Raw genomic sequence first — 22,874 nt, forward strand, 5'->3', positions numbered from 1 at the left:
TTGGTGACAAATGAATGTGTGGCCGGATTAAAACTATTTTTGATCCCCCTTTTTTTATCGGCTTAACAAAAGTTTTCCAATCCGCCTTATCGGTCAGGTTTCTTTATGTAAAAATGCATAATAAGAAATAAATAACCATAAAATGTGTCGCGAAACGTATTTGAACAGAGATTTCCTTTTTTCGTGAATGTTTATAGTTTCTTTATTATGTTCTATAATTAGATTCGGAAAACACCTTCTATCCCATCATCCAATATAAAATTGACCTTCCGGTGTCATCTTGACAGTAATCAGTGAGTATTGTCGAAGTTATCCATCAGTTTCTCATGTCATCTGTCTATGAAAATGATTGCTATGCAAGTAAAACTATTGCACAACAACTTAAGGAAGTGCATCCACTGATATTTTGTAATGAAAGTGTGTTGTCTTTGTACACTTTTAATTTTAGCGACACTCACTTTAGCTTTCAACTTTGAATGAAGTCCGCGCAAACTGTTTACAAAACATAATTTCGTTTTCAGCTAAAACGCAAAATATAATATGTTTGTAATTTCACAGTGCATTGTCGATACGTTCTTAACAAATTCAACTAGGCTCATCGATAAAATATGACATAAATCTATTTTCCAAAGGAAATTTACAATCTATTATTTGGTAGTCGTTATTGACAGTTTCCAAATATGGAACGTTCCACTCTGCGCATGTGGAGGTAGGTTTAATAATGAGTGTTCCAACCAAGATAATTTGTTTGAAGTGGGCTGTTCTTATAATGTTTGGTTAGACAGAATCAACCAACCACAAATAGACACTACTTGTCAGTTAAATAATAAAACTAGAAACATAACTTTGTCACTTGACATTTTATTGTTGTGTATTGACAGTGTTAAAAGTGATATCTATATAAAAACTTATTTTATTGAATGTGGACAACTTTATTTTTACAACTATGAATTTGTCAGAGTTGGCAATGTTTCGATTTAATTTTTGGCATAAACCTTTTTTCTCTCACCATGCAGCGGCTGTTGCAGCAGCCCAAGCTGGAGGTGCAGGGATGGAGAATTCAACTTTTGTACCTAATCCTTTGACTTCACCCGCATTGATGGTACTGGCATCAACTGCAGAAAATCATGAAGGTGGAAGGGCTCCATATCCAAATCAAAATGGTGGAGATAAAGAAATTTCCTCACCATATACAACACCTTTTACAATGTACAGACCTGGAGAACCCTATCCTGCTCCACTATATGCACCGGTACCTCCATTTGTCAGAGCAAATATGGAACGTGGTATGCAATTCATGAATCCAGGAACCAGTAGTGCTTTTAGACCAGTAAGCACTAGTGATACAGATAGTTACCACTCGGCATTCTCACCAGCTAAAAAACCCAAACACGATGATAATGGTTTCAGTCCAAAGACCCATGAATCTGAATGTAGTGAGATGGCAATGGACTACTCCACTGGACATAAAAGTATCAAAGATGAAAGACCATCAAGTATCAGCTCGGCAGGAATTTCTGAAAACTACTCGGATAATGAACGGGGAACCCCTGACTCGGAGGGAAGAAGTTTAAGAAGTAAGTTCATATAAAATCTATCGCTTAGTTACATGTACATTTAATAGACTAAAAACCAAAAATTAGACATTTAATAACTTCATATATTAGGCCACACCAATTTAATTTTTTGTTCTGCAGATTTTTGGACTCCAAAAATTGGGGCGAGCGAGCGATTTGAAAATTTTAATAAAAAAATATTTAATTTGAAAATTTTGGAGGCGAAGCTTGAAAAGCAAAGGCGAGCGATTATAATTATTTTTGTTAACATAAAATAGTAGGTTTTGACAATATTAAAACTTGATTTGAACTTGTACTTTGACATTTCTTAAATTTATGAAGCATTTTTTCCCCTTTCAACATGTTCAACAAGAAATAATTGAATAATTAAATCTGGTCTATGTATGTGTCTGACAATGAGACAATTCTTTATCCAAGTCATAATCAGGTCCAGAACAACCCCTTAATGTTATAAATATCCCTTTTATGAGGGGTCAATATAAGTTATAATATATTTTTTTTGTAAAAAAAACATTTTTTAGTACACAAGGGCTCATATTTTCCCAAAGAACTATAATATCTATCTGGTATTAAATGGTCAAATCTTGTCCAAGAATTTTGTAATATTCCTTGACTTTAACCATGTTAACACATTTACTTTAACAGTTTAATATTATTCAAAATAAGTGAACCCCTCTTTTAGAAAAGTTGTTTAAAATATGATGTATTTCTCCTCTTTTTGAGTAAAAAAATCTAAGTTTTCAGAGGTTTTGTATAGTAGCACAATACAAATCCTTGGTATTTGTATTTTCTTTTCTACAACAGTAAAATGACCTCTTGTCTAAGGGAGGGTTGTTCCCAACCTGATAATATCAAACATAGCATACATTGTAGGTAAAAGTACGGCCTTTTACACAGTTCTTGATCAAGACCAAACAGCAAGCTATAAGGGACCCCAAAATTATTAGTGTACACAATTCGAACAGGAAAACCAACGATCTAATTTATATATATCCAAACGGGAAAATACCCCATCAATAAGCGATAACTGCTGAACAACAGGTCCCTGAATCAACCAGGACAGGTGCACAAACCTGCAGCAAGTATGGATAGTTTTGTATCGCCAACATACAATATAATTGCAGATGATGGCAACTCTTTTCAGAAGTTCTTTACATACTTTATTCTAACGACGAACATTTTTTGATAGGGAATATAAGTAAGGGGGAAAGAAACCAATGTTTTGTTCTGTACAGGTATTTCCGCTGTTACATATTTATTCGGAGCACTCTCACTTGGGATTAATTGGTTTCATGCTGAAACAAGTATTCTCATGGCTATTTTCACAGTGTGGTGGGGTGCTTATAGGTTTAAAATCGTTACATACAAGTTAGACTGTGATTTTAAAAACGAATGTTGAGATCTTTTTATTATATTTACAAAAAAACTGGTGCGGGAAATGGACATGATTACATTTCCGGATGCAGGAAGCGAGAATATAAAAAAAATAAAAAAATCTGTTTTGAAAAAAATAGGTGCGCGCGGGTCCGTCGAACAAGGAATTAAATTGGTGTGGACTTATTACCATGTTTAAAAGTAAACCTTAATTTTAATTTATTATTTGTATATGAAATTGATTTATAGGAAAATGACCACAGAGAAGTAATTTATTTAATTTAAGTTTATTTTTTTTTCTGTTGTACATGTTGTAATTAATACTCTCATCTTGTATAAGAGTTGAAAATATGTTGTACATATATTTCTTAGGCAAAGTTTCCCATGTATTTACACATTTTCTGGCTTTTGGTATTCTAGAGGAAGGGGAATAAAAAAATATGTATATATATTGCAGAAAATTTGATGTTTAAATTTCTTGTCTTAAAGTTTTACTTAGTAAATATATTTCCAATAGTTACTAATTTATTTTAATACATTTGTGATCTGAGTGGAATATACCAGATGTTCATTCTTATACAGTAAAATTATCAATTAATTGTCGTAAATAATTTAAGAGATTTAATAATTTCTTAAATGTCCTCAACATTATTTCAATATTGAACACATATTTTAGATTGAGTCTTCTCAAATCATGTGCACAATTTGTTATAAGAAAAATTAATAACTTCTGTGATGAGTTGAGTAGTCATCGTTATGCACGTTTCTTAAAAAGTTATTAATTTTAATGGATATGTAAAATTCTGATGTAAATAAATGTACAAATTATGACAAAGTGAATAATCTGTTTCTCTGCTCAATTTTAATTGACCGTCTTTTCTTACACCTAAAAAAGTACTTGCATGCAGACAAAAATTGTTGTGTAATATTTTGTGTGTGTTAAAAAAAAGTTTTGAATTGAAATATGTTAAAAAATCATGTTAATAATGTTCTGTCCTGTATTTTCAAATACTACCACAAGATTTGCAAAAGCATTGTTTCCCCAAAATTTAGAACCACATTTATAATACATTCTATTATAGAAGCTACAAAGAAAGCAGTATATTAAATGGGATATAGCACCACAGTGCTATAAGCATGATAAGGCCCTGGGGAGAAAACAAGCAAGTGTACAAATCATTGATGTATAAAACTGGTAACTGATAAAACTTAAAACAGATTTTAGTATTCATTTAAAACAATGAAATATAAAATAAACTTTTCGACACTACATGTATAAGTGAATGCATGATATTAATACACTTAAAGGTTATTTTGAAGGAATTTCTCGATGTGTAAATTCACTGGGAACACTCACAAACTGAAAAAAAGACCGCTTTAGTTTGAGAGTGAAAAGCAATGATGTTGTATTAATTCTGTTTTCCAATTGAAGCTTTAACCATACTTTTTTTATGTAATCTTCTTGTTGAGATGTTCTAACAGGTTTTATACTTGCATATGAATTATATGGTTAAACCTTTCAGAATTATTTTTTTCTCTATGGGAAACAATATTTGTATAAAATTATTAAGTCAAAAAAAAGGTTTTAAAAATGTCCATGATGTAGAAGAAGAAAGCAACTATAAGTCTCCCTATGGCCTTCAACAATGAGCAAAACAGATACTGCATAACTACATTTGTAGCTACAATGTATAAAAGGCCTGGAAATGATCAGCTACCTACATGTATTGAAAGCCTATTTTAACATTTTCCAGTTTGATTCAGATTCTTAATTATATCATATTTTCATTTTAATTGAGATTTTTGTTTAAAATAATTTTACAAGTATTTAAGTCGCCTACATTTATATTATTGAGAAACACTTGATATTGTTAACATGGAATATAAAAATAATAAATATCTGATATTAGAAATTTATGAAATCATAAAAAATATTATCATATTGTAAAATAAAAAATAGTTATGGAATCCTAGCAAATACTGTCAATAAACACAGATAAAAGGTTCGTACAAAAGAAAAAGAAAAATCTCAATTGAAAAAAAAAATCAATATGTAGTTGTTGCACCATCAAATTTAAAAATTCCTTTTATTATTAAGACCATACAAAATTCATGTCTTATTTCAAAATTATCTCCCTTGTTAAGACAGAAAACTTTTTTTCTTTCTTTTCCCATAATTAGATTAATATTAGCATCCCTTGCTATTATATTGGGCAAATTTATAGAGGTTCCTTCCAATTTTATCATGAAGACAACTTTAATTTTTTTTCTCGATTTTTTATTACATGTAAATTTGAGAATGGAAATAGGGAATATGTATAAATGAATGTTTTTTTCAGACTTTCAATGTAGTTTAAAATAGTAAAATATTTACTTGTCCACAGGACAGAGCATTTGGGTTATTAAGTTTTTTCCTTATTATTTTATACAAATTATAAATTAAAAAGAAATATACTCTTAACTCAATTCTTTACCAATTTTCAACAAATAGTTTCTTTCAACCGAACAAATTTGCTGTTTATTATGATATGAGTATTTGAAACTTTTTCAAGAATTCATAAGTTAATTATTACTTGGTTTTTCATTTCAAAAGTTACTAAACATGTAAATATTTATTAAATTATATGCACATGTATGTAGTAATTTTATGATGTCAAAATCAAAAACTGTAAGTGAATTCTTCGAAATTAAAATTGCTAAAAATAAGAAACAATTAAAAACTACAAATTAATTTGAGAATATTTTTGCAAGTTGAATACAAAATGATGTAGATGAGCTGCCTTCATGCATACAGTGAACAACAAAGTTGAACATTTAGGGAAAAAATAATTTTCAGTGTGCATGGTTTTAATTTTGATTTCATGAAGGTTATGTCAAGGATTTGTATAGTTAGTCTTGCAATACAAATCTTTGGTTATGTTAATTCTAAGATGTTAACTTTCTTGTAGCTTCTTTGGTGGGTTACTGTCAAAATGTTCTTATAATATCATGAAAATAGCAAAATAATTTTTAGATGATTGTATCTGAAAGTTACTTTTCTTAGAATATCTATCAGAGATTCTTATTATATTCCAATCAAAACATATGATTTCATCTATTGTCATGGTAAAATTTTGTTTTTACACACTTCTTTCTATTCGTTGCTTTCATTTGAAGTTGAAAAAGCTCCTTTTCATAGATTATTTAAAGAAAGAGGTCACAGTTCCTTAAGGTTTAAGTCTGCATTAAAGCACTGCTGTAAATTATTGACACATGAATTATTTCCCCTTTTCTGCTAGTCATAAAAGACTTAAAAAGATTCTGATTAACTTTGGAGCGATTCAGATCAAAGCATAGTGACCAGAAAATATTAGTGTATAAAAGATTTACCAAAAAATTTATGATGGCTAATCTTTATAACAGACACTCTGTGCTAAAGGTGTCACCTTCAATTTTATATTCAATTAATTTTTAAAGTTAATCTGAAAGTTTAAACTATTGTATGTCTAAAAGAGGGCTATCATGATTGACTTTAAACTGGGTAGATAATAAAATACCTACTTAGCACTTGGAATTAGGAGAATTTTATGATCAGAAGCACTTTACATTCAAGTGGAAGGTGTCAATTGTCACAGTAATTTTTGTTCTTCATTTTACAAGCTATAGTTTTGGACATTAGGTGGTATTACAAGTCTTTTTTACCAACAATACGGTCATGGTACATAGAACAATACGACTGCATAAATCGCCTAAAGGGCTGGACAAGTAATTTGTCAATTTAAATAAAATCTGAAGCTAACAAAGCTTTCTGATGTTATCTTTGAGATGACGGTGATTTTTTATACCACAAACCATTTTATCTGATCTTAGTGCCACTAGGACTCTCTAGTTAGGACTTCTCCACTTGTACAATTGATTTAGATTGCTTTTCTTATTTATTACCATTTTTAAAATATCCATATTGATTGTGTTAGAAGTTTTTGTTAATTATATGTGTAGAGAAAACCCAATTGATTAAGTATAGATTTAATCAGTCTATAAAATACTTTGTGCCTTTCTCACAGGTAGTGTCTCATTGTACAACTTTTAGAATTTTTTTATATTTTGCAAACATATATATATTCCTTATTGCTGAATTATAGCTAAAGGATTCTCAAATATTACAGATATTATTGTATTTTCAGCCAAATAGCATAAGCTCCAGATGAATTAAACAATGTCATTAGATATTAAGAATTGAGCCTTAGTTACAGAGAAACCTGTCACATTTTTTGGGAAATCAACTCATATCTCCTAAATAATGTTAAGAAGTTTGCAGACAAATATAAAGGGCTTGATCTGTGTTAGTGCTTTATTTTCACGTTGGCTGAATGAAAAATATCTTGCACTTATATTTTACTGATGTATTTTGTAAAAGTAGTTAGCAGCCATGACTTTTTAAGACAAAGTGGCATCAGCGTTCTATTCCCCATTCATATTCAGTTCTAATTGTGACAACCTTTTTATCACATTCTCACATGTTAATTAAAAAGAGAAAAAAAATAATGCAAATAATGAAATTTCTAGTAACAATAGAGGTTCAAGAAAGGAAATCCACATTTTTTTGCATTTTCAATCAGAAATCAAATTACATTTGTACAAGTTATCAGCGAAATTCAGAATTCATTTAACTTGTTTTACCACTGATCTACCTTTGCTTTAGCTTAGCTGTCTTATTTTCACAAAGTAGGAGACAGCATATTGTACATTCCATTTTACCTTTAGTGTTCTTGATATCAGGCATCTTATTAAGAGCCTAAAAACTGGTGTAAATATTTGTTTACCCTTTTTTGATAAAGAGCACATGTAATTGAAGATTTGTTTCAGGATGTGAAGAATGGAATTCAAACAAATGAATTGCCCTGCATTTTAAAGCTGTATTTATCTGAACAATATGTAATAAGCACATTGTTGAAGGCCCTATGATGACTTGTATTTTTTACACCCTTGTACTTAAGTCTTCGGTGGATAGTTGTCTCATTGGCAATTTTATCACATCTCCTTAATTTTGCACAAAAATTCTATTTAAAAAAATCTGATAAATTGTGATGGAGTTTATTAAAAGTTCACATATTTATTTAAGTGTTTTGGCTCCTAGTTCAAACTATTTTATAGCAATGAAATTGAGTTTTGTACCTCCCTGAATTTTAAGGGAAGCGTTGATGTTGGTAAATAAGAAGTTGCTATCTTTTTATAGATCCAGGACTTAATTGCTTATTGTTCAGAAAGCCTTGATAGTCTTTTTAAAACCCCAGATTCCTATATATTGAAATAGCCAATCTCAGTGGATAATATTGTCTTAATCCTGCCTCTGAAAACAATCAAATTTCTCTATGGAAATATTTGCAACTGTATCATAAAATTTTTAAAGTATTTTTATTGGTGGAATTTTGTACATAAAACTTATCCTGCATTACTGCCATCTTTCTGTTTCAGTGCAAAGTCTTTAGATATTTTCATACTCCAAATTCATCTTTTCATACAAAGCATTTTTTCTTTTTTCTTTTTATAGTTTAATCTGACTCTTATTTTAGTATTGGCTCTTTCCAGCTCTGTTGGTTGGGTAAAAAAATAACATTCCAAGAAAAGTTTTGTTTAACTGATATTAAACACTATGGCACATTCAGATTGTTCATGAAAACTAAAATAATAAAATAACACTAGTATTAGTGCAGTACATATGTAAAATTTTAGAATTATTTTTGTTCTATTTATATTCATGTTTTTGCAGATATATTTTTGTGAATGACCTTTGTGAAAGTAGTATTAGTTTATTCTATTAGATTCATTAGCTACGATGGGCAGATTTTACTTTTGCATAATAAACATTATCAGCTTTCTACTCCTGTTTTGAAGACCTTTGAATACCATTGCTTATAAATTGCTTCATGAAATTCAATCATAATATGAGACGAAACAAGTTATCATGATGGTGTTAGCTTCTATAAACCTTCCGCACATTTATTTTACTTTGCTTGATCCCAATCCAACATGTAATAATTTATCTGATCAAAAACAGTTATTTATGTCCAAATGTGGCAAACTAGATTGTGTTTTATCAAATCGCCAGGTTATGTAAGCTTAACGATAGAATACAAAGACAAGACTAAAGCTATTAGAAGTGAATTTATCACGGCAAGTAAAGCCATCGGCAAATCATGTTTTGACAAACTTAAACACGAGTGCTGATGTCTTTTCAAGTATTCATGACACAGGATTATGATCAAATCAACGAGTGACCATTAACTGTCCCAAGCAAATCAGAAGTGAACAAGTGGTATTTTACGTTATTTTCTTCAATTATTTTATTGGTGCTTATTTTTTGTTTCACATATGTTCAACTAAGTGCTTGTCTGTCGTAGATGTTTAAAATTACCATAAGAAGATTGAACACAATTTGTCTTTTATTTCTTGTAATTTGAGGTTGAAAACCAAGTTCTAATGTTTGTCTTACTTATAATCTCTGCAGACCATATTTCTCCACAGGAAAGATTTTACATTCATTGAATATTCTACTGGTTCAAACTTCCAATACCTAGGCAGACATTTTATTTGTAATGTTGTTAGTAAAGCAGTTTTATTGTCTTCGAATAAAGCTCTCTTGTGAACTGAATAAATGGATAAAGTTGAGATTTTACTACCGCCAGGCCTATTATGTTGAATGTCATTGCATTGACTTTATATACTTGCTGGAGTTTGATTTAGTGTCGGCTCTTTTACTCCTGTCACTGGTTTTGAAATAAAAGACAGCTGGCAGAGAATAAGGAGTCATCAAAAAATGATTGAGTCCTAGGCAACCGAGCTACCTTCCTTGACAATTTCATTATATCAAAATATAATTCTAAACTTTATTACTTAATATGTGAGTTCCCCCTTCATCCTTCAACAATTCAGAATGTGAATACAAAACATTGTAGCGATACGATCTATTGTTAAATTCGGACTGAATCAAGTAGCATCTGAACTAAGACACCATGAAAACGAGTTATTGATTTATTTAAATGCATAAATTTCATGCTAAATGTAAAAAAAGGATCTCAGTTTTATGATTTATAGAATAATTTTCTTGTTTATGGAAAAATTAATTGAAATCAAAAGGTAGTTTGTTGAAAGTTTATGGTCTAAATCCTACTAGTTACCCATCCCCATAACTTAGTAATGTTTAAACATTGGAAGACTATGTCGTTCATCTTAATCAAAGTGTCATCTCACAAAATTCTCTGTCAAAATTTAAAGCTCCCTAATGTTTACCACAGTGTATTCATGAAGATGATATTGATGGCTAGCTGACTTGTATTGTGCATCCATAGTCTGTATAATCTATCAGATTAGTTTTGATAAGCAGCATTCTTTGTTACCTAGGACAAATTCAAATCAACACCTGTACTATTATCTTCTTTTTACCTGTCATTTTTTCAATATTTTCATATTTTTGGTAAAAATATAATCTATGTTGGTATCTATATATTCTAACGATCCTATAATCCTATATATAGATATACTAGTTCTTTGTTTGTCTTATCAGATTTCAGTTTACAAGAGTTTTCTATTACCGGTCAGTATTTCTGCATTTTATGTACCTTTGATAAAAAAAAAGGGAAGGAATTAATAAATCTTCTAGTTCTGGACTCTAGTTTTGTATAGCATAATGTTTTCTATATTTTCCTAAAGCACCAAAAAATGATAGAAAGTCAAAACCAAAAATAAGACTTCCGGAGAATGTCATTTGATTTTGTAATAGAAATTTTTGACAGAAAGATCACTTGTTATTCAAATTTTAAGTTCTTGGCTTACACATAACGTAAATTGATTCTTTTTCCAAGCAGTTTTCTTTTTACTTTCTTCTAACAAGTATTCATTAAAAAAAAAGTTAAAAAAAATAAGACTTGATTTTTTTTTTTTAAAACTTGAATACCAATTATACATCTATGGCATTAAAGACATCTTGAAATGATTTTCCCAAATCAAGCCATTCTATTTATTATTAAATAATATATAATTAATTGAAATCAAAAGAATGGACTAATTTTTTTTTTAAGAAAAGTAAAAAAGTGAGGTTACACATATATATATAATAGTTTAAGGCATTATAAAGGGTTGATATATGATTTGATTTTCAGTAGTTACTTATAACACTAGTATAATATCTTTCTTTGATCTCTATAGAGTCTATAAACAGCTATAAAACTGTCCATATTGGTTTTAAATTGACAAATTTTTGTTTTTCCAGTAGTACAATATATTTAATTAGCTCACAGGTGTTTAATTTTGTGGCAGGGAAATTGGATTATAGGTTCTTATTGAGTAAATCTGTCAATGATGAATAGTTTTATAAACTTAGATATCACCTTTTTGGTCTATCTAAATGTTATTCCATATTGAACCTTATTGTTAACAATTCCTTTGATCAAGATTGTCAGAAGTAACAAGAAGGTGAAAATTCGTTGTTTAATTTAGAAATGAGGAGGTTGTATAGAGGAAACAGAAGATCATGCTTAACTTAAAGTCAACATAGAAATCCTGCCTTATCACCAAACACACTAGTCCAAAATCAATTAGAAAACCAAATATCTTTTTAGGTAATTTCTGTCAAACAATATTTGTATTGTAAAATAAATGGGATAAATAAGAGGCTATAAGAAAGTGAGTGAAATCAATTATACCACTCGGAACTTTAAATTGATCCGACCCATGTTATTGCTGAAAGATAATGCTTGAGTCAATAAAATCATCAAATCTATGGATAATGTAAAGAAGTTGGGCCAATTTTACCACTACTATAGACTAAGGCTACTTCTTTGTAACAAGGTAAACAAGTACAGACTCAAATGAACAAAGTTTTTTGACAACTCCTGGATTTGGCCGGTCACTTCTGTTCTTGGTCTGTCTGAAAACCATCTTTTATTTTGGTGTTTGTTCTTCTTTATATCAGGGAAAATCTGTATAGGCTGAATAAAAGAAGTGGGAATTGTTTTCAGACTCAATTCATTTCTTGTTAGAAAAACAGATCATTCTTGCACATGTTGGTGTATGGTTTCATTTCTTGTTAGAAAATCAGATCATTCTTGCACATGTTGGTGTATGGTTTTCAGTGTAAACACTGAACATATCTGCGTAAATATGTAATTATAGAGTAGCAGATTCATGATAAAAAAAGTTTGAGTAATAAATTTTAATAGACAATTTAAAAAAACTTTGGCAGTACAATTTGTGTCAATTTTTGCTGGCCAAGGGTTAGAATCCAGTCAGAGTCCAGTGAAGATGAATTTGTGTTCAATAGGCCAACTTGATTGTCAAAACTTGTTACATATACATGTATGTTCTACCATATTTTATATTGCTATCTAAACTTCTCCTATCTAGCAGTTAAGTGGGCGATTTGACTGTATTTCTGTCCATACTTGTATCTGACTTATCCTGTTTCTAATAGCAGTCCAAATTTAAAGATTATAAGGATGTTAAGCATATAACTGAACTGTCAATCAACCAGTCTATCAGAGTTCACCATTATTTATGCTGTTAGCTGTCTGATATATTTGTTTAAAAGCATTTTTAAATATAATGTGGTTACGGTGACCTATAGTTGTTTATGTCTGTGTCATTTTGGTCTCTTGTCGACAGTTGTCTCATTGGCAATTATACCGCATCTTCTATTTTATATTAGATACAGGTCAGTGTTCCATACATTTAAAATAAACAGCTTCAAATTATAATCAATCTATGACTTGGACTGGCTGCTGAAAATACAGCCTTCTATACTCAAAATAAGTATATATCTACTGCAGCTTTGAAGAAATAGGCCTCTAAACTCAATGTTAACATGTCTACTGTGAAGGAGCAGTTTCTAAGTCATAGGCATCTACACTAGAAATGCATGTACCTAGGCATTTGTTATGTTGCTAAATGTGGATGAGCAGTTTTGAAGGTAAAAGCTTCTGTTCTAAACAAAAAAAAAGATCCACAGCTTTCAAGGAAATGGCATGTACAGTATATGCTAAAATTCAGTATTTCATTATTTTTTTGGTAACACTCCTCTATACTGAAAATAAGTAAACTTTTTTGTATATCCAGTACAAATAAAGTACAATGTTCCTATCATATCCTTTAACTCCGCATGCTAGCTCCAGAACCAATACTGGACCTTATCTATCTGCAGGGTACATAGATAACCTATACTTTAATAAAGTCCTCTAAATCTTCATGTTATTTTTTCAACACACCTGCAGGTCTTAAACATATTTAGAAGAAAAATTCTTGTTGATTCATGCAAATCCCTGGATTAGTTAAGTAGTCTGAAAGGGTGCAACCAATAGTACTAATGACTCGTCGTAAGCCATCATCAAACATTACAAAAATACCCATTTATTTCACAAAAATTCACAAACCTGAGTAGAACTATTCTCTGTTTGATTATGGATATATGATTGGTATTTTGTGAAATTTTTCCGTCTGTAGTGCTAAGTGCTTTCTCTTCATGTTTCACAAATCCAGAATATAAATTAAAAATGTACAAACATGAACGAAAAGGGGGTCAGATTCTGTAAATAGGTGGGGAACTTTACATCAAGTAGTTTAAAAAATATATAAATTTTATTTCAATATGAGATGCCAGTAAAGGAATATTTAGAACTGAAGTGGCACAGGGAAACTTTGTAACTAAGATTTAAGAAATTATAATTCAAATAAAACAAAGACTATGGACTCTTGACGGAGTGACAACTTTAATTTTATTACTGGAATGTCAATAAAGTAGCCATGCTTTGTAATACTTTATTATTTAACGTGTAATATATAATCATTTGGATATGAGTATTTCTGAAAATTTAATGCTACAAAGCATGTTTGACTTGGGATGTCAAATTTTTATGATCTTGGATAGGTATAAATTAGAAAATTTACCTGACAAACTTGACTAATGACTTGGTAACAGGTACTTTGCAAACACTTCATCACAGGACGTAGATCAGTTATTATACTGCTTAATTTTTATTGACATCAAGTTTATGATATACTTATATATCAAAAAGTACACAATTTACAACATGTTTTGCAGCATTGTGAAATCTAAATGAGATCCATGCTGATTTATAATTTATTGCATATACTAACTGGGGGTCTTGTATTATTTATTGTATCACGTACTTGGGTACACAATTCAATTAATTTGTCAAGTACCAGGTTAATTATAGTTTCTCTTTTTATGCTCCCGCTGTAGGGGGGCACTAAGTGTTACCCTTGTCCGTCCTGTCGGTCCTAACTGTCGCATACATCTCCAAAATTGGTTTCTATTCTCTGTTTTAGTGTGGCTCAAAACTAATACACAATGCTATTGCACAATGCTTATAACCACAAAACACAGATCATGTTCAGATAGGGTGGTGTCACTTTTACTGTTCTTGAGTTGTGCCCCTTTATTAACATAAAAATAGCTGTATTTTTAGTTTCTGTTCTCTAACTTTAGTTTGCCTCAACCAAATGTTATAAAACTTATACATATAAATGCTTATTACCACAAAACACTGATCAATTTTGAAAATGGTTGACACTACATGTATATTGTATGTGGCTTTAAGGTAGATATAAGGGAAATTAAGTCTTATGATATGAGTACCTTAGTAATATTTCAGTAAATCTCTCTTCAGCATGTGGTCAGTGTTCTTACCTAAGTTCTTCAAAGTACAAAAAAAATATATACTAAAATCGATAATTCAATGATTGTGTAAGTGACTTACAGGAAGAATACAGAAGACGGGATGTTAAAAGATCATGTTTGGACAGACAGTATGAGTGTTTGATCATCAATAATGATCGAGATTACCTTAATCTACACTACCCATCGGATCGTGACCTAATAATTATCCCCAGATTTGTCCAAATTCCTTATTGATTAGTGCATGACATATGACGATTGAAGAAGTCGTATAGAGATTATAACTTTCAAAGCTTGTCAGCGGTACTCACAGTGGATTAACGTAGCTTTGTGTGTGAAACAAAATTTTCCAACTTGACATGGCATTGATTTCATAATAATCTTTTTTGATGTAGATTGTTGACATTTATTGAAATATCCATAAGTAATTTATGAGAATAAAACTCAAACATTCCTTTTGTAATATTTTTATGAATTTTAAGTGGGGAATTTGCATTTTTGTTTGTCATTTTAATCTTTATGCTGGTATTAAGATGTATCTCTCCTTACAAAAGCAGTAAACTCAATTATAGTTTTATAAACCAGAATTTTGTTGGACAAAAGAGCAATTAGACTTTTAAACAGAAGAACTTTAGAGATTAAAGCAAGATTTATGGACAATTGGAGTCCATTAAAAGTTTTGAAAATTGTTAGCAGAAGGTTATTATAGTATTTATGTCAACAACATATTGTAAAATCCTCCGAATGAATACAGAACATTACCAATGAAATGTAGTAGTAGCCGAAAGTCTTTGAGTATACCTTATCCCAACTTTTTAAGTCCTTGCAATGTAGGGGTAATATTGTAGACATTTGTCTACTATCAAAGACTATATTGGCCTCCAGTCTAGAATTATGTCACCCTGACGGAGGTTGGGTGACATATTGCTATTGTTCCATTCTTTTTCTTATTTATAATTCCACACTTTTTTGTCCAGACTATTTCTCGGAATTGCAAGGACCTATGATGATGGAATTGTACCAGAATGTTAACCCCATGTGCAGATGTGCAATCGGGGGTTGGCATTTTCAAGATGGCTGCCATTGTCATGGAAACAGAAATAATGTGAAAAATCGGAGTCTTCCAAAATGAATAGACTTTGGGGAAATGTTACTTGGCATGCGAAGACATGCCATCCATCTTTGGCATTTTCAAAATGGCCGCCGTTGCCATAGAAACGGTACAAATATGACGATTTTCAAAATGCTTTAAAGGGACACTAGCTACGAGATATATAAGAAATCTAAGGTTTGATTCTTTTCTGTTCAATCAATAATGAAAGTGAAATAGTGAAATAACAATTCGCTTTTAACAGCCAAAAAGGTTCAATTTTGTCAAATTACGCTAAGAAACATTGATAATTAGTAATTCACTTGCAAGTGAATGAGTCGACCTCTTTAAATCCGTATTCATGTGAACTTCAATTTAACCCCTTGCTAGAGATTGACAACGCATGCATTGTACGTGTACTGGTTATTTAAAGAAAAAGAATGTCAACAATGAAAGTGAAACGACGGTAAATAAGTTGATTACTAATCCTATGCACATAAAATCATTCTTATACGGTTAAAAACAATGAGAAATATCTATTTTTAATCTATAAAATAAAATCTAACAGACCTATAAAAATCCAATTGCACGTGTTAGTTTAATCTATTCATATCTTTATTTATGTTTACATCGCTTATATGGTCATCTGAGGTCAAATCGACAGGTAATTAGATGGCGTCTGGACTAAAATACACACGAAACGAACCTATATATTATCTACCCCATGCTCTGTAAACTGTTTATTTTAGACTTTTGATAGTTTGGATAAATGTATTACATTTTTGTCGAGCCTGCAACTTTTGTTGCAGAAAGCTCGAGATAGGGATAGTGATCCGGTGGCAACGGCATTAGCTCAATTCTTAAAAGCTTTATATTTGAGAAGGTGGAAGACCTGGATGCTTCATACTTTGTATATAGATGCTTCATGTTACGAAGTTTCCGTCAGTCACATGTCCAATGTCCTTGACCTCATTTTCATGGTTCAGTGACCACTTGAAAAAAAAGTTCAAATTTTTTGTAATGTTGAATTCTCTCTTCTTATAAGTAATAGGATAACTATATTTGATATGTGTGTACCTTGCAAGGTCCTCATGTCTGGCAGACAGTTTTCACTTAACCTCGACCTCATTTCATGGATCAGTGAACAAGGTTAAGTTTTGGTGGTCAAGTCCATATCTCAGATACTATAAGCAATAGGGCTAGTATATTCGGTGTATGGAAGGACTTTAAGGTGTACATGTCCAACTGGCAGGTGTCATCTGACCTTGACCTCATTTTCATGGTTCAATGGTTATAGTTAAATTTTTGTATTTCTGTCTGTTTTTCTCACACTATATGCAATAGGTCTACTATATTTGTTGTATGGAATGATTGTAAGGTGTACATGTCTAGCGGGCAGATGTCATGTGACCTTGACCTCATTTTCATGGTTCAGTGGTCAAAGTTAAGTTTTTGAGTTTTGGTCTTTTTATCTAATACTATATGCCATAGGTCAACTATATTTGGTGTATGGAAATATTTTATGATCTTTATGTCAGTCGCGCAGGTTTTATTTGACCGTGACCTCATTTTCACGGTTCATTGCACAGTGTTAAGTTTTTGTGTTTTGGTCTATTTTTCTCAAACTATAAGTAATGGGTCAACTATATATGTTGTATAGAAGCATTGTTAGCTGTACATGTCTGCCTGGCATGGTTCATCTGACCTTGACCTCATTTTCAAGGTTCATTGGTCTTTGTTTAGTTATCTTGGTTAATGTTAAGTTTATGTGACAGTTGTAATAAAGCTTAGCTTTATACTTAGGACTATCAACATAATATCAATGATTAGTATAGAAGGTGAGACATTTCAGCGTGTGCACTCTTGTTATAAATCAAATATGAGAATTTGAGTCAAATCGTTGACCATGAATTTGACAGCTAGTGCCCCTTTAAACTCTCTGAAAATTACCAGAAAGATGTATAGTGAGGTATATATGTTAATCCAATGTTAAAAAAAATCGAAATTGCTGCCACTTAGTGTCAATTGGTGGACCAGGGTGACATCCGCTATTGCTCGCGATGGCAATTCTAGTTCTTTTTGTTTTTCTGTGTTATTGGTTTGCTGTCTCTTTGATTAATAGCCAAAATATTGAAAGTAATTTATCCCACTCTTTGTAACATTTCAATATACTGTGTAACAAGTCTGCCTGTAACTGTTTTATTGTGCTTACCTGTAAACATTATGTTTGTGATTTAACTGTACAAAAACTTTAATCCTGCAGCTTTTTTTTTCATGACAAATTAACAAGTTAAACCAAATTGAGCATGATTTATGAGTAATTTTTCTCAAGAGAAATTTTGTGAAAACAGCTCTGCAATACTAAGTGTCAGACTTTAAATTTGTTCTCAATACAATTGTTCTATTGTATAAGAAGGTCAACCATTCAAATGTTACTATTTGAATAATTTGAAATGTTAAGTTACATTTGTAGCGTTACATATTGATGTAGCACACTGTAATAATCCCATAATGCAGCACATTGTTATAGTGCAGCACACTTTAAAACAAACCAGCTATTGTAAAGCACATTGTTGTAAGGATATTGACATTGTACAGTTCATTGTTGTTACAAACATTCTGTAACGTAGCTTATTACAATTACAAATATGCCACTGTGTAATAACAAACCTGCAGTAGTGTTGTACATTGTAATAACACACCTGCAATAGTGTTGTACATTGTAATAACACACCTGCTAATGGATAGCACATTGTAATAACAAAACGGCAATAGTGTTGTACATTGTAATAACACACCTGTTATAGTGTAGCACATTGTAATAACAAACCTGCAATAGTGTTGTACATTGTAATAACACACCTGCTATAGTGTTGTACATTGTAATAACAAACCTGCAATAGTGTTGTACATTATAATAACACACCTGCTAATGGATAGCACATTGTAATAACAAACCTGCTATAGAGTAGTAAATATTAATTATAAACCTGCTACAGTGTAGCACATACTTATAAAAACTCTGCTTTAGTGTAAAACATTTATAACAAATCTTCTGTAGTGTAACACTATTACAATAAACAATCTGCTATGGTGTAGAACATTACAATTTCAAATATTACAAGATAATATAAAAAGTACAAAAGTGTAGCCTGTTGTTTTTTTACATGATTATCATATTTCAATTTGTATTTTTTTTCCAGAACAAAGGAAGAAGTGTGTTTTAGACGGACAGTCGCCATGTTGTCCAGTTTGTGGTATTACATTAAGAGCTGGAGAAATAGAACACCACTTCACCCTTGAGATGGAGAAACTAGACAGACTTGTAAGGTAAGTGTTTTGGATACACTGTAGAGTGCACTAATAGCCTTTGACCTCTATAGACTACTGTGGATTCATTTTTATTCGTGGTATACCAATTTTCGTGGTTTTCGTGGGACACAGCAAACCACGAATTTAAGAATTCAACGTAGAATAAACCGACAAATGTGAAATGAATCAGATGTTTACTTCCGGTTATCTTTTGCAAAACTAGTATAGTGTTGATTCGGGACAAACATGGTAACAAAACATGTGTTTTAAATAAAACAGAAAAGTAATAGTATTTTGATTACTTTTATTCATATACTAGTATTCTACTTTCATTTAAACATTTTAACAAACATTACATACAAGTACATATGATAAATGAAATACACATAACAACACATTTGCACACATACTTTTAACAATCTTTAACAAGACTTTAGTTCACATACATACAATGTCACTCAGTACGAAACAAAGCACTAGATAGAATGTTATAATGTTAAATTTACAATAAACCAGCTTTACGGAAGCCAGACTTGATTAGGTCAGTACGGGTGGGAATGATCTGATGTGTTGAAACTACCCACTGGGCATGAATGGGTTTCATGACGGACGTCTTCAAATCTACGATGACCTTTGGTGAACGTTCACCGGTGATGTCTTCTTGGTGGTTTAGCTGTTGCACTACTTGTGCTGAGTATCAGTCAAGAAAATTAGATTTCAATTGTTCTTTATACTCTCGGTTTACAGATAAGTCCAACGGCTGTAGTTTGTCAGTACAGGCGGCAGACACAAACAAGGGAATAATGTCATTTTTCTTTAAGTGGCTTAGTAGCTTTTCTCCTGTGTGGGCTCTGTATACATCAAAGATAGCTACGGCTTTCTGGTTTTTCTGAGAAAGAGGAAGATCTTCAATAATACCCTCTACGTAAGGCAAGATGAATTTATCTACAAAACGGATCATTGTGTCTTCGTTGCTCCAATGTGTAGGAGCTTTCACCTTAATACTACCGGACTTTAACCACTGTTGAAGCGACATTGTTTGTCATGAACGAATCATATTCCCCAGAGTATATATAATAAAATCGTAAGATGAGTAAATTTTATCATTGTTTTATGGCTTGGGTTTCAGCTTGGATGGCAAACTTCGTTAGCTTGTTCCTTACTTTTGATCATTTTCTAATTACTTCATATTACGTCTTGATTAGGAAAAATAACTTTCAATCAGTTGTACATCAAAGGCCTTTGTATACCTTATAAAATTAAAAAACAACAAATTTATAAATTGTAAAGCAAACGAATCATTAGTTGCCTTTGTCCACGCTTGTAAATGAACACTTTAACATAGAATGATTAAGGGAAGATTTTGACAATTCAAAACATTTTCAATGAATTACTATCTTTTGTTTAACTATTCTTCATACAGAGATCCACGAATTTACGTATCTGAAACATTTTTTTTTAATTTTTGAAACAGCGAACCACGAATTTACGTATCCCACGAAATGCCTTTTATCCTCTATCCACGAAAATTGATACCCACGAAAATAAATGAATCCACAGTATACCTGTCCTGAAGGTCACTAACTGTCTTGTTTCTGTGCTTTAGTAACAGAGACAGAATTTTTGGAACTTGGCTGAAACAGTACTTTTATCATTTTGTGTATTCTTGTATAATTAAATATTTGCTATAGCAAAAATTATGAATAACTGGTCTGTTAGATACAGATGACCCCTGACCTGCTTGCCTGGTTTCATTTCTGGAGGTGAAAACAATGTATAGGACATGTGATTGGTAGCATATATGATTGGTTGTGGAAAACTTTTAAATTTTGATAAAAACTAAAATGTATTTTGACACTATGTAACATGTTTGTAATGTATACCATAATGAAAATGTAATATCGTAAAATGACTAAATGATAAGAATTATTTGAAATGAAGGAAATCATAACTTATAGAAGTATAAAGAGAGCTCAAAGTGACTGTATAAGGCAAATTAATTTATAATTTCATACCTGACTAGTATGTGAAGCAAATTAGCATTGTTATATGTGCCACCTGGCATTGTTCAGTAATGGGCTCCTGGAAAAATCTCCATGAAAAATATCACTTATACTTTAATGGCCGTAATTTGTATTGTGATATAAAATATTATTAATTTATTCCACCTTATCACATGTGTAGCAGTCATTTCTGTAAATGATTTTAGATTTTCCATAAAATCTTTTGTAGTGACCAAATCAAGTATTTTATATTGTACGATATGAGAGTTAATAGAAGAGGATTATAACAATACAGAGAGACATTAAGTTACTAGATATTGCAACTTCGTTGTCAGTCAAAATGAAAAATATAGTTGCAATGAGTTGCGTTTTTGTGTTTGTAATTCGTTAAGGTGCAGGCCTGCAGGTGTATATAGTTAAATGATGATTAACTGGTTTTGCATTCCTAACAAATTTGATCTGATGAAATTCTTCATATTTTCTATATAAGGTTATAATGGTCTTTCTAAATTTTATGTACTTGTTGAAAAATTAGATTTAAACACTGAAATTCTCATAAATATAATGTTATCAGGTAGTAGCTACATGTACATTTTTATGCATGATTTTGTATGCATAAAACAAAAATGAACAAATTAGTGCAGTACACCTTTTCTTAGATCACCAAAGAAAATCCCAAAATTCCACAACTATTAGTAGTGTGCACTTTTCAAACAATATTTTATTTCAATATAATTTAATTTTGGATGTAACACGTCTTCTGATTGGCTGACGTTATTTTGTTATGAGCCCATAGACATAATTTAGTCATGTGACCGTGACGTGATCAACGTTTTTTCATGGTTTTCTACGGTTTAAAATGGAATTTAGAATTAAATTATAAGAAATGACTGTAATATTTTTTCTGTCTATTCGAAATAACATTAAAAATGTGGTGCACACTGTTAAATAACCCGCTACGCGCGTTATTCAGTGTGCACCAAATTTTTAATGTTATTTCTTCATAGACAGAAAAAATATTACAGTCATTCCTTAAGTAAAAAAATCATTTTGCATTTTATTAATGTTTGAATTAAATTCTTAGTGCATTTTTTGTGGGAAAAGTTGCCTGTAACTGATTCCAAATATTAAATACGAAAACGGAAACAAAAAATTCTCATTTAATGATTCAGTTTTAGTAATGAAGCAAATGATTGGATATTTATTTGTTGATATTACAACTTATTAAGCAAACAATACAAATAATTCTAACAAATGTACTTCCGATTCTCAATTCGAAAAATACTTAAGCATTTTATTGAGGCAGATGACTGAGTTATACAAATGTTTTATTATCTAATTGAAAGCTAGTTTTAAGGACAATTGTAGATTTGACCATATAGAAAGTTTGTATAAAGGTGCGAGTGGCAGCAATTATTGTTATATTAGAAATAATTTGCACTTCCAAATATTCAATATAGTACCAAGTAAAACAATCATTAAATACGCTGCGACTTTGATCATTTTCGTTCATTGGTTGGTTTATACTTCAGTATTATTATTTTTTATTGATTATAACGGTAAAAAAGTTAAATGGATTGTTCATAGTTGAGTTCAAAGATTTGTGTTGCCATTACACATTATTTATTTAGAATTAGACACAGGAATAAAGAACATCCAAGTGGAAATAACTTAAATCTGTTACATTTTCTTTAAGCAATTATGGTACTTCAATTTTCATTATTTACTAATCAACATGTAACATAAAATATAAACAACAGTGTAACTGCATGCTGCATTAACTATATAGGCACTACCTTTTTATAACTTCGTTTTCTTTGTTATTATTAGGTTTTGATATAAACATAACA

At 30.9% G+C, this 22,874-nt stretch overlaps 1 protein-coding gene across 9 annotated transcripts in view; it reads left to right on the top strand.

Annotated features, from left to right (window-relative positions):
• Positions 1-203: 203 nt before the first annotated feature.
• Positions 204-22,874, top strand: part of LOC143057314 (E3 ubiquitin-protein ligase Rnf220-like) — a 40,082-nt gene continuing 17,411 nt past the window's right edge. For 5 of the 9 annotated variants that reach the window (XM_076230612.1, XM_076230619.1, XM_076230627.1 and 2 more), the window contains exons 1-2: positions 854-1,577; positions 18,913-19,039. In XM_076230612.1, coding sequence (XP_076086727.1) covers positions 947-1,577; positions 18,913-19,039 — 758 coding nt within the window. In that variant the 5' untranslated portion in view covers positions 854-946. Of the gene's footprint in view, positions 294-850; positions 1,578-18,912; positions 19,040-22,874 lie in introns of those variants that run through there. The other 4 variants (XM_076230669.1, XM_076230648.1, XM_076230661.1 and 1 more) reach the window with 4 other exon arrangements.

The sequence above is a fragment of the Mytilus galloprovincialis genome, chromosome 1 (genome assembly GCF_965363235.1).
Source record: "Mytilus galloprovincialis chromosome 1, xbMytGall1.hap1.1, whole genome shotgun sequence".
In the NCBI taxonomy this organism is placed as follows: Eukaryota; Metazoa; Mollusca; class Bivalvia; order Mytilida; family Mytilidae; genus Mytilus; species Mytilus galloprovincialis.